This window comes from Humulus lupulus, chromosome 1 (assembly GCF_963169125.1).
Source record: "Humulus lupulus chromosome 1, drHumLupu1.1, whole genome shotgun sequence".
Taxonomy (NCBI): domain Eukaryota; kingdom Viridiplantae; phylum Streptophyta; class Magnoliopsida; order Rosales; family Cannabaceae; genus Humulus; species Humulus lupulus.
Window position 1 is genome coordinate 54,938,189 of NC_084793.1, and position 12,777 is coordinate 54,950,965.

At 41.1% G+C, this 12,777-nt stretch overlaps 1 protein-coding gene across 2 annotated transcripts in view; it reads left to right on the forward strand.

Annotated features, from left to right (window-relative positions):
* Positions 1-639: 639 nt before the first annotated feature.
* Positions 640-12,777, forward strand: part of LOC133792637 (uncharacterized) — a 41,870-nt gene continuing 29,732 nt past the window's right edge. Inside the window, exons 1-8 of one of the 2 annotated variants that reach the window (XM_062230549.1) lie at positions 640-851; positions 1,104-1,150; positions 1,421-1,520; positions 1,654-1,761; positions 2,559-2,675; positions 3,040-3,190; positions 3,931-4,178; positions 4,316-4,474. In XM_062230549.1, the coding sequence (XP_062086533.1) occupies positions 807-851; positions 1,104-1,150; positions 1,421-1,520; positions 1,654-1,761; positions 2,559-2,675; positions 3,040-3,190; positions 3,931-4,178; positions 4,316-4,474 (975 nt within the window). In that variant the 5' untranslated portion in view covers positions 640-806. The remainder of the gene's footprint in view (positions 852-1,103; positions 1,151-1,420; positions 1,521-1,653; positions 1,762-2,558; positions 2,676-3,039; positions 3,191-3,930; positions 4,179-4,315; positions 4,475-12,777) is intronic. The other variant, XM_062230545.1, reaches the window with a different exon arrangement.

Sequence of the window (12,777 nt, forward strand, 5' to 3'; positions counted from 1 at the left end):
ATATCATTGCTCTTAAATAATTATTTAGAATAACTAGTCACTAGTGACATAGCAATGTCATAAAGCACCAATAAAATAACCTGAACACAAAAAATACCATTATTAAATAAAATTAACAACTGTATATAAATATACACTGGTTTACGTATTAATCTCATTTATTATAATTTAAGACTTAATATTAAATAACACCAACTATTGTATTGTATGTTGCATTAAGTAGTAGTGTTGGACACTATAAGCAATATTCACTGAGATTACACATAATATATGTATTTAATTTTGATCATTAATATTTTAAAGTGAAATTACATATAGTTAACCAATTAACATTTGAAAAGTTATCTGATGGAGAATAATAACAAACAGAATATTTTCAGTTATTAGTAACAAACATAGGGATTTAAATTTTAGATGAGAACCTCATTTATTAGCAGCTAAACATTCTCTTCATCGAGCTATTTTTTCTCAAAGGCAAGTATGGTACCATTAATCTTATGCCCCCCACCTGACTTGGTCCTTTGGTTTAAGAAATAGGGCAGATTTTTTGATGTCGTTTTCTCTTTAATTTGTCGTTTTGTCTTTAATTACCGGAGCCAGCCAGTCCTCTTTCTCTCGCTTTCTTTTCTTTCTTGTTTGACTCTCCCTCTCTCTGCAAAACAAACTGAACCAAACCGAACCCGACCCACACCACTCACTACCACTAACCGTTTATAGACTTTTCTTTTTTGTTTTGAGATCGCTTCATTTATTCAAGTTTCCACAATTCCAAAGTTAACACCAACTATTTTCTTCAGAGTGAAGAAATGGCTTCCTTTTGGGGCTTCTTCTGCGCTATTTATCTTTTACAGGTTCGAATTTCTGTTTTTTCTTTCGAAATTGGCTGCCTTGTTGTATTTTCAGTAGTGATCAAGTCATTTTTGAATTGGTTTTAGTTAATTAGACATATATTTACATAGTATGTTTAATGAAATGGATGGTTCTTCAATATCGTCAAAGTTTCACCGCCATGAATGAAAATTGATGGTTTCATGGTAATTTTGAGTATGAAAAAAAAATTGAAAATATACTGAATGTGATAACTTTACTTGTTGTTGCTGCAGGTTATGTTCATCGCTTCTTTGAAGACTGTGAATTCGCAGGCACTTGGGTAAGAAACGTATTAAGCGTTGATCATTGGAACTTGGGTCGTTGTTTTTGGTTTTTTTTTTTTTTGAAGATAGATTTATTTTTCTTCATCCATTGACTAGTTTAGTATCATGTCTAATAATGGAACACATATTTGATTGCTTGTTAAGCTTTTTTTTTTTACTATTATTAATGGCAAAAATTTTTTGTTGTTAGTATTGAATGTCATGACCTGCTGAATGCTTTCTTTCTTTGTTGTACATTGTTGATATGGTTCTTATCTGCTGGTCAGGGAAAACCATACAAAAGATTACTGTGCGATGTATGATATTTGTGGCGAACGCAGTGATGGGAAAGTTTTGAATTGTCCTTATGGTTCGTCAGCTGTTAAGGTATATATAGCCTCTGCTCTCTGGCTACACTAACTGTGACATGTACATATAGGATAGGATTACATTCTATGTCATTATTATTTTCTTCTAACTGCCGCATATTTATTGATGTATTATTTCACTTACTTTGTAGCCCGACGAGCTATTTTCTGCCAAAATCCAAAGTTTGTGTCCGTCAATAAGTGGGAATGTTTGTTGCACAGAGACCCAGTTCGACACATTGCGAACTCAAGTACAACAAGTAAGTCTACTTTCAACATATTTGATGAAGATATTGTTGTTGGCATTTAATTCAACAGATATGTACTTATAATGGTCAAGGTTTATCCCGCTTTGGAACCATAAGTGACCCACTTTTCTAATATTGTGGAAATGCAATTGCACTCCTAGAATTATTTTTTAGAAAGCAATTTGGTTTTTGCTTTCTTTGGTATATTAGTATACATATATTTTTGCTAATTTGCATACTTGAGTCATTTTTTTACCTATGCAAGCTTAGTTATAGTAGTCTAAGCTGTAAGATGTTACTCAATTTTTGTTTTGAGATTTGTGTATTTTTCTTTGTTTTGGTGGAAATTCAGTTGATATGTAAATCAGTATGTTCTTTCAATTCTATTTAGTAATCATTTCACAAAAAAATTTCATTAAAAATGTAGGCCTACAGACACTGTAAAAGCTAATGTTGGAGGTGCCTATTCTTCTTTTAAGGGTTTACATTGAATCATAAAGAACAAACTAGATTCATTTTAACTTGTTATGCCTTAATTTTGGCCAATTATTTCTTGAAGAGTTTTGGTTTTGTTTTTACTGCCTCCCAGTTCTTGTAAAAGTGCTCAATTAACCTCTTTAGTTTGTTGTTTTTTCTTGAAGAATGATTTTCACATGTGCACTTAATAGCAGTAAAATTACCTGGTTCTTGAAAGGAGTTAGATGAGCTCGTTGTATAAAGATAGTATAATATTTTGTGTGTTAAATACATGCTGTGCTACTAAGTTTGTCTTTTTATTTTTGTGAACTTATTTATACAATTTATTGCAGGCCATTCCTTTTCTCGTTGGATGTCCAGCATGCTTGAGGAACTTTTTAAATTTATTCTGCGAACTTTCTTGCTCACCAAATCAGAGTATATTTATCAATGTGACTTCTACCTCTGAGGTGATATCCTAGTTTCAATATCTAAATCATGTTATGGCCGTTATTCTTTGTTGCATTTCTGACTTATTCTAGCTCGTTGGCTGTCCAGCATGCTTGAGGAACTTTCTAAATTTATAATATACATGTTTTGGTGCTTATATTACACATTTCCTTGTAGTGGCTGTGATTGAATTTCTTTGTATGCTCTTTGTTTTATCTTTTTTGAACAACTATTCACCACAGCTGAACATTGATAGCAAATATAATGAACTCAGCAGATGCTTGGTATACAATTTTTTTGTTTTTAATTTGACGTAGCTAGCAATAATTTTATGGAAACTATTATTCTATCCTTGATAATCATTAGTGATCAATGTCTTTTCAGGTTAATGGAAATTTGACTGTGGATGGTATTGACTATTACATTACTGATAATTTTGGTGAAGGGCTTTTTAACTCTTGCAAGGATGTAAAGTTTGGGACCATGAACACACGGGCTATAGAATTTATTGGTGCTGGTGCTAAAAGTTTTAAAGGTGAACCAATATTTAATGGGAAAATTTGCAAACAGACACTCACTATTTGTTATTGTGCCACTTTAACTGCAACTAATGGCTGTCCCACTCTAAGTTTCATGCTGTTTTTGTCATCTCTTATGTGTCCACTAAAATTGCAAGATGTCTTGTAACAACATTTTTAATCTTATAATCACAGACATGTGAAGTTCTCATTTTAAGAGTTGAAATTCTGTTCAGCCCTAAATGTGTACTAAGGTTTCACAGCAAGTATTGTCAGGCAGAAAATGAAGAACACCAAGATCAAGGGTTGTGTTACTGAATTTGATATGATAATTTAGTGACCTTTACTCTTGCAAATTTCTTTGTTAGGGGCTAAATTGGTTTGAAATATATATTTTTGTGAAGTGGAGGTCGTTTCCCTGATTAAAGCCTAGGAGTACTGATTCTAGATTTGTTCTTATAAAATCTATAATTTACAATGAGTAGACCAGATTATATGATCAAATATACAGTTGCATGTGCTGGTCATTTTTCTTTCTGTTGTTGTTCTTATGAATTTTGTTGCTGTTCTTGTTTTAATTATTATTACTTTTTGTTTTTGAATGCGCATAGTGCCTATAATATGGTGACCATTGACCTTTTTTACGAATTTTTTCTCTCAGAAAAGTGCCTGTTTCATTATGTTGCATCTCTTGATTTCATTGCAATTTGCAACCAAATAAGTAACTGTTTTTTTTTTTCCAAATGTATTTGTACAGAATGGTTTGCATTTATAGGTCAGAAAGCACCTCTGGGATTTCCTGGTTCACCTTATCTCATCAACTTTAAGTCGAGTATTACTAAGCCACATGGAATGGAGCCAATGAATGTGTCTGTTTATTCATGTGCTGACACTTCACTGGGGTGTTCTTGTGGCGATTGCCCTTTATCTCCTGCATGTTCTAATCTTGAACCTCCCTCCCCATCTAAAGAAGATACCTGCTCAATTAAAATCGGACCTCTCAAGGTTGGAATCAACACATATAGTAAAATTCTCTTTGTTGAAATTTTTTCTGCTTATCTTTATTCTTGGTTCTTAAAGGATGTTGGGAGCCAAGTGTTTTTCAGCCATGTGATTATTCAAGTAACTAATTGACCTTTCAGGTCCGATGCATTGAACTTTCAGTCACTATCTTGTATATATTTCTCATATCTTCATTCCTAGCGTGGAGTTTTTCTCATCGTACAAAAGAGAGGAGAACACCTTCGTCTAGCGTGGAGCCGCTATTGAATGTACTCCATGATGAAATCGACTCTGTCAAGGTGCAATGATTTCTCTAGTGGTAGATATGAATTTTACTTTTCTGATTGTGTTCACCCTTGATAATCTAATGTCATTTGATGTTTAAGTAACCCTGTTTGAAAGTTTTGTTGTTTTCTATTTCAGAATCATGTATTTTCTTCAACTGTTGGCTGTTGTAACCTCATGATGCCTTAGGAATACATGATAATCTTTTTTACCCCCCTAGATTTGTATCTATTTTTTTCTTGCTAAGCAGGAATACATAATATACTTATATCAGTGGTCTTAATTTGCTTGAGAATGGTAATGGAGTTCATTAATTGACATTACTAGCATGCAAGCATTACAATTTTTTTTTAAATGAATTAAACAACTCTTTGTTGTTTGGTATATAGCCATAAAGAGCTTGCTTTCATACCAATTCATCTTTTGTAATGTTTAGGTCGAGAGTGCACCATAACCCCACTGGTTATGGAAAGAAATATGTCCATTTCCCCACTGGACTTGGACCAAAGTTGATCCTGATTTCTGTCAACTCTGAAATTGGTTATCAGTATTGGAGTTTTAGAACTACACACAGGGTATTCATGTTGACCCTTTCTAGGGATGGAGGGTCAGTTAGAATATGCGAAAGAACAAGGTTGTCTGGCTATGAGATAGCCATATCTCTAGATGCAGCAGTTTGGTTATTATAAGAGGTGGATTTTTTGGTTCGATCTCCGGAAAGACTTTTCGATTCGTAGGACTTTTAGGAACAATTCCTTTAGGCTGATGGTGGATTGTTTTCAGAATAGCAGGGGCACTTTTTTGAAAATTACTGTCCTGAGAGATAGTATTCCCAAGTCTATTATTGTTCCCGAGGAGGGACAAGCCAAGGGTTGGAAGGATCTGGCAGGATGTCTGAATCGACTAGTCGGTAAGAAGGTTTTAACACGAACAAGGGTGGATGGCAGGAAGGTGGACAATGAGGTTTTATGGGCCTCCATTGTTCAACGGAATTCGGGGATCGGAAACTCGGCGAATGAGGCAGTTTCAGAAGGAGATGAAGTGGATACTACAACGAAGAATAAAGCAAATGATTGGAGGTTCGCAGTTTTGATGATCAGAAAAGATTGCCGACTCCCTTGGCAAGATGTTCAAGTCGAGATACAATGAGAGTTGGGGAAAAAGATGAGGTTTTCTAGTTTCTCTGATGTAGAGTTATAATATATTGTGCCAATGAGAAAGAGCAAGAGATCTTCATTTCATCTGGTACGGTGGTTATCCCAGCAATCACTTCAGTGTCCTTCATTAAATAGAATTGGGGGAACCAAAACTGGGATAGGAAATTGTCGTGTAGCAGTGATTGGATTGGTATTGAAGGAATCCCTCTGAATATGTGGAACTCCCATGTGTTCAAAGTCATTGGTTCTCTTTGTGGAGGGTAATAGGACCAGCCCAGTAATGCAATAAACCAGAATAGACAATAAGCAATAAAACAGTAACCAATGAGTGAATAATTCTCAAGCTTTGTTGAAAAGAAATATGAGTCTCATACAAACAGAGAGAAAAAGATCTCCATGATGCCTAGAATTCTCTTAATTCTTGCATAACTAATTACTAGCTTCCTTTTCCCACTAATAGGCTACTCAGTACCCAATTTGCCCCTCTAACAAACTACCCTCCACGTCAACCATCAAATGACCCAGCCTACCCTTGGCCTTTGTGTCTCGACCCCCTCCTAGTGTATGTGAACCGAATCATAGGCTTATCAAGCCTATCATTACTTCCCCCGAATTTGTGAACCTTGTCCTCAAGGTTGAAAGCTGGAAACTGAGTTTGGATAGCTTCAAATTTCTCCCAGGTAGCTTCGAAAACAGGCAAATCCTTCCAGCTAATAAGCACCTCAACAGCTTGATCTGAAGAAGCTGGATTCTGCCTGACATTCAGCACTTCAGCAGGTTCCACAATAAGCTCCAGATCTGATGTTAAAGTAGGTGGAAGTGTGGTGGACGAATGAGCGGTTCCGATAGCAGCTCGGAGTTGCGACACATGAAAAACCGGATGGATAGCTGACGAAGGAGGCAAGTCTAGATGGTATGCCACTTTGCCAATGCGTTTCAGAACTGCGAAAGGTCCATAATACCTTGCTGCCAGCTTCTCATTTTTTCTAGTGGCCAGTGATTTCTGTCGATAGGGTCGCAATTTAACAAATACCTTGTCTCCCACCCCAAACTCCACCTTCCTACGCGACCCATCAGCTCCTTCCTTCATCTTTTGTTGTGCTCGCAGCAGGTGCATCTTCAAGTCGTCCAAGAATGAGTCTCGCTCCTCAAGCAGCTGGTCGACAGCCAGTACATGTGTGGTACCTGCTGCATAACGAATCAACGATGGGGGGTCACGCCCGTATAAAACCTTGAACGGAGTGCAGCCCAAGGATGAGTGATAAGTGGTGTTGTACCAATACTCAACCCATGCTAACCACTTAGCCCAAGCTTTTGGACGGTTCGAAGCGAAGCAACGGAGATATGTCTCAAGGCATCGATTTACTACCTCCGATTGCCCATCTGTTTGGGGGTGATAAGAAGTACTGTGGCGAAGTTCCGTCCCTTGCAGTTTGAACAATTCAGACCAAAAATGGCTGAGAAAAATCCTGTCACGGTCAGACACAATAGACAGCGGAACCCCATGCAACTTTACCACATGTGTAACAAATGCTTCAGCCACCGTTTTGGCAGTAAAGGGGTGTCTAAGGCCTATGAAGTGGCTGTATTTACTAAGCCTGTCCACCACCACTAGTATAGTATCTATATCCTCCGATTTAGGCAGCCCTTCTATGAAATCCATAGTTAACTCCTCCCAAACTTGTGCTGGCAGCGATAGTGGCTGCAGCAAACCCCTTGGAGACATTGCCAAATATTTGTTCCGCTGGCAAATATCACAAGAACGAACAAACTCCAAGACCTTAGCCTTCATGCCGACCCAATACACATCTCCTTTCAGCCGTTGATAAGTCCACAGCTCCCCCGAATGGCCGCCGATGGGAGAGCAGTGATACTCTCGTAAGAAATGGGGCAGCAAAGCCGAAGTGGCGGATAAAACTAAACGACCCCTGTACAATAGCCGCTGTTGGTTTAACGAAAACCCAGCAATGATTTTACCTTGTTCCACATCCGCTTTAACCCGAGACAGGAATGTGTCCGCTGCCACCTCACGGTTAACAAGCTCCCAATCCATCCATGTAGTAGACGTCAACAAGGAACACTCCACTTGGCCGACCCTAGATAAAGCATCAGCCGCCCGATTTGTTTCCCTAGAGCGGTACTGAATATCAAAATAAAATCCCAACAATTTTACCAACCATTTCTGATGGTCAGGAGTAACCAGCCGCTATTCTAACAAAAACTTGAGACTCTTCTGGTCTGTTCGGACAATAAATCGTCTTCTAAGGAGGTAAGGTCGCCACTTGAGTACCACAAGGACAATGGCCATGAGTTCCTTTTCATAGATGGATTTCAGCCGAGCTTTGGGCTTCAACACTTGACTGAAATACGCCAGTGGGCGTCCCTCCTGTATCAAAACAGCCCCTACCCCAAACCCCGAAGCATCAGTCTCTACTACAAACGGCTTAGTGAAATCTGGGAGTGCTAAAACAGGGACTGTGGTCAGCGTTCTCTTCAGTTCTTCAAAGGTAGCAGTAGCTTCTTCGGTCCACCCATACTGATCCTTTTTTAGTTGATCAGTAAGAGGTCTAGCAATGGCCCCATAATTCTTGACGAACTTCCTGTAATATCCAGTGAGACTAAGGAACCCCCTCAGCTCCTTAATCGTTCTTGGCAGCGGCCAATCCAGCATAGATTGAATCTTGGAAGGGTCTACAGCCACTCCCTCACCTGAAATAATATGTCCCAAATATTCGACTTGTCGCTGTCCAAAACAACACTTCTTTAAGTTGGCAAAAAACTGATGGTCTGACAATGATTGTAACACTATCTCCAGGTCCTTGACATGAGTTTCCTCATCCGGGCTGTAGACGAGGATGTCATCGAAGAAGACCAATACTCTTTTACGAAGATGTGGCTGGAAAATATCGTTCATCTGAGATTGAAAGGTGGCGGGGGCGTTGGTCAGCCCAAAGGGCATCACTACGAACTCGTAGTGGCCTTCATGAGTTCGAAAGGCAGTTTTATGGATGTCCTCCGGCCTCACCCAAATCTGATGGTACCCCGAACGTAAATCTAACTTCGAAAATACATGAGCCCCGTGCAACTCGTTTATCAACTCGTCAATAACTGGTATGGGAAATTTGTCGGGTACCGTGGCTCGATTAAGAGCCCTATAATCCACACAAAATCGCCATCCACCATCTTTCTTCTTAACCAAGAGGATTGGGCTCGAATATGGACTGTTACTCGGCTGGATCACCCCGGACTGCAGCATCTCTTGAACAATTTTCTCTACCTCATCTTTGATACCATGGGGGTATCGATATGGTCGGATACTCACGGGGGTGGTGCCGGGCTGAAGAACAATGGCATGATCATGTTGTCTCTGCGGCGGCAGTGAAGTCGGTGTAGCAAACACAGTGCCGTATCGCTGTAAAACTTCGTGAATCCCTTCTGAATAGGCAGCCCGATTCTGAGAAACCGATGCACAACCCATCTCTACCCAAACTCCTTGTCTCTCATTTTGTAACAGCCGTATCATCTGCTTCAACGATATACACGTCTTGTGAAGCAGAGGATCTCCATGTAAAACAACGAGCTGACCTTGGATTCGTAGTTTCATCGTGTGATCCTTCCAATGATGCGTGGTTTCCCCTAAAGTTTGCAGCGATTGGATGCCCAAGATAACATCAGTACTGCCGAGTTGCAACGGCAGAAAGTCTTCAATAATTTCCAATCCTTGCAAGTGTAACGGCACCGAGCGACAAATACCCTCCCCCTTCACCGCTTGACCACTGCCCATCTGTACTCCGTAAGCTGCAGTCGTGGACAGAGGCAGCGCTAGTTTCTGGGCTAATTCCGTCGTAATAAAGTTATGTGTCGCCCCGCTATCCACCAAAACTACCACTTCGTGACCCAAGATAGAGCCTAGAATTTTCATGGTCTTTGGGGAAGTCAAACTGACCACGGCATTCAGAGAGACTTCCACCATATGAGCCTCCGCCGCGCCCTTAGCATCGGCAAGGCCGAGAACCTCCCCAATCGGGTCAGTGGCAGGCTCATCCACGGCCTCTTCTTGGATAATAACGACCTGAACTTCCGCGTGAGAGCACTCGTGCCCTCTAGTCCAGCGCCCGTCACATTTGAAGCAAACCCCACGGCGTTTCTTCTCTTGAATCTCGGACTCAGAAAGGCGGCGGTACGCCGTGGACGTTGCCGGAGCCGAGGCTGTCTTAGGGCTAGCACTAGTCGGGGTCGATGATGAAGAAGAAGAAGGGGAAAGGACAAATGTGCCCTTACCGTGTTCAGGATGAGACAGGCTGCTCAAAGGGGGTCTTGGATTGGCCCTAATGGGCCCATTCAGCCCAGCCCGATATCCTTTAGTGAAGGCCTGATTGGCTTCAATCTGCTCAGCCAACTCCATCATGTGTAACAGCCCATTTGGCTCCAAAATCCTCAAGGGGGCCTGGATCTCCACTTTGAGGCCCTTCAAGAAAGCAGCCCGTAAGGCAGCCTCCCCCATCATCTCCACCGAAGCAGCGAGAGCTTCAAACCTCCTGCGATAGTCCTGGACAGAAGTGACTTGTTGGAGGACAAAGAAACGATCATAAACCGAGCCTTCGTGAGTGGGACGAAATCGCCGGAGAAGCAACAGCTTCAATTCTTCCCACGTGGTGATGATGCGCCGCTGATTTTCCCAGCGAAACCAATTGAGAGCCGCCCCTTCCAAAGACAAGACAGCGGCCTCTAATTGCTCGCCCGGAGACAACCGCTGTAAGTTAAAGTAGCGCTCAGCACGGTAAGTCCAATCATCCGGGTCATCTCCTGTGTAAACGGGCAATTCGATCTTCCGAGCTCGAAATTCAGATCGCCGGTCCCTACCCTCAGCGACACGGCCCGTGGAGGCACCCCCGCCAGTCGCCGCGGATCCCTTGCCAGGAAGACGACGACCCAAGCCCGGAATGCCAGTAGACCCCTCGCGAAGAGAGGCAAGTTCATCAGCCACCTGTCCTTGAGCAGTAACCAATCGATCCAGCACCTCCTTCATAGAACCCAGCTCGAGTGCATGATCCTTAAGCAACGCGCCGTGATCGTTGAGCTGAGTTTGGACACTGGATAAGGCAGATTCAACGCCAACAACACGATTGTCCATCCTCGTCGACATCGGCATACACAGAGCGCCAGGTGCTGGTTCTGATACCAATTAATAGGACCAGCCCAGTAATGCAATAAACCAGAATAGACAATAATAAGCAATAAAACAGTAACCAATGAGTGAATAATTCTCAAGCTTTGTTGAAAAGAAATATGAGTCTCATACAAACAGAGAGAAAAAGATCTCCATGATGCCTAGAATTCTCTTAATTCTTGCGTAACTAATTACTAGCTTCCTTTTCCCACTAATAGGCTACTCAGTACCCAATTTGCCCCTCTAACAAACTACCCTCCACGTCAACCATCAAATGACCCAGCCTACCCTTGGCCTTTGTGTCCCGACCCCCTCCTAGTGTATGTGAACCGAAGCATAGGCTTATCAAGCCTATCAGAGGGTTGTTGGAAATTGACAAGGATATGACAGAAAAGAAGAATTTGAGTTTGGCCAAAATCAAAGTGGTAGGGAAAGCAGATGGTTTCATTCCAAATATTATATCACTGCCATATGAGGGGGATTTTATATCCTTGAGGCTGGTTCGATGTCAGGATAGGGTTGGCAGAGCCTTTAATCGCCATAAAAAATCTGGGTGCGTAAAGAATCAGTCGTGAGTGTGGGGCCAACGGCGGGTCCAGCAGTTGAAGCAGTGGTAGAAGGGAAAGAATAGGTTACGACGGCGACGACGGTATGTGGTGGTAGAAAGGAGATTCAAATTGAGCGTGATTCGGGGCCGGATTTGCAGAGGTTTTCGGATCTAAAGGGATAGAATCTCGTGACTTATACTGCTCTTTAAAGAATATTTTTAATCGCTGCTGGTTGACTTGTCGACTGAAAAAAGAAGGAACGACACGTGTTCTGTAGCTGGTCTTTTAAAAAAGAAGAAGAGCATGTGCCCTAATTTTAAATATAAAATGTCTTTATCTTGTTGCAATTTGGGTTGGGCCTTAATTTTGGAAAATGGGCTTTGTTCTTTTAAATTAGATTCTCTCTTTGTAAGTGCTCTCTTCAATCCAAAGTTTGGAAAGGACTTGGGCCTTCGTGGGATTTGGAAAGGCCAAGTTCAGAATTTTTTTCGGGCTGTTAGGCCTAAGGACTGTGAGGGATTTACCCAAGGGAAAATTGATTTATGGGAGAATTCGATTACTCAGCCTTCTAGAAAATGGTGTGTCTGTCTTCAGAATAGGAAGGGTTGGAACTAGAAGAGGAAGATACAAGTCTGAAAGTGTACTCTCGAAAGGCAAAATATTTAGATGCAGAAAGTACTTTTATCTTAGAAGGACATGGAGAGGAGTTGAAGTTCACTGAACAAGAATTGGAAGAGGAAGAATTTATTTTTCCTTTGGTTGATGGGCAATTTGATTCTTGTAGTTCTGAAGATGAGGATTTAGATTCTGGTTACGAAGACGACAGGGAGGAAGCGAACGATATTGTGATGTATGCTAGAAGTTGTGGGAGGAAGGAACTGAGGAGGAAGGGTTAGAGACTCGTGATGTTAGTTTGGGGCTTGTTGAGTTTCAGGCAGTGGATCTCGACGAGTCCCCGAAGGGGAAGAAGAACTTGATAAAGAAGTGGGGGAACGGGATAATTGCTCGCCTTTTTTTTTTGGAAGAAGACATGCCAAATGAATCGACCAGACTTCACAAGGTCATGGACTCTTTGGGCGTTACGCTGCTAGCTAAAGAGGACAAAGAAGCATACAATGCCATAATTCTATCTAAGAAGAGTCATCGAGAACTAAGGTAGTTGAAGTTTAACGTCAATTATGAGAAAGGAAAGAAGAAAGGTGAGGGGTGTCGAATTTTCTCATGAAGATTATGTCTTGGAATGTGAGGGTGTGTGGTAACAAAGAGAAACGAAAGACGATTAAAGAAACCATCAATAAAGTTAACCTAGACTTAGTCGTTCTTCAAGAGGTGAAAAAGGCAACAATAGATAGGAGGTTCATTGGTAGTATTTGGCGTTCCAGATTTAGAGCTTGGATTTATCAGCAGGCTTTAGGGAGATCGGGAGGTACTTTGATAGTCTG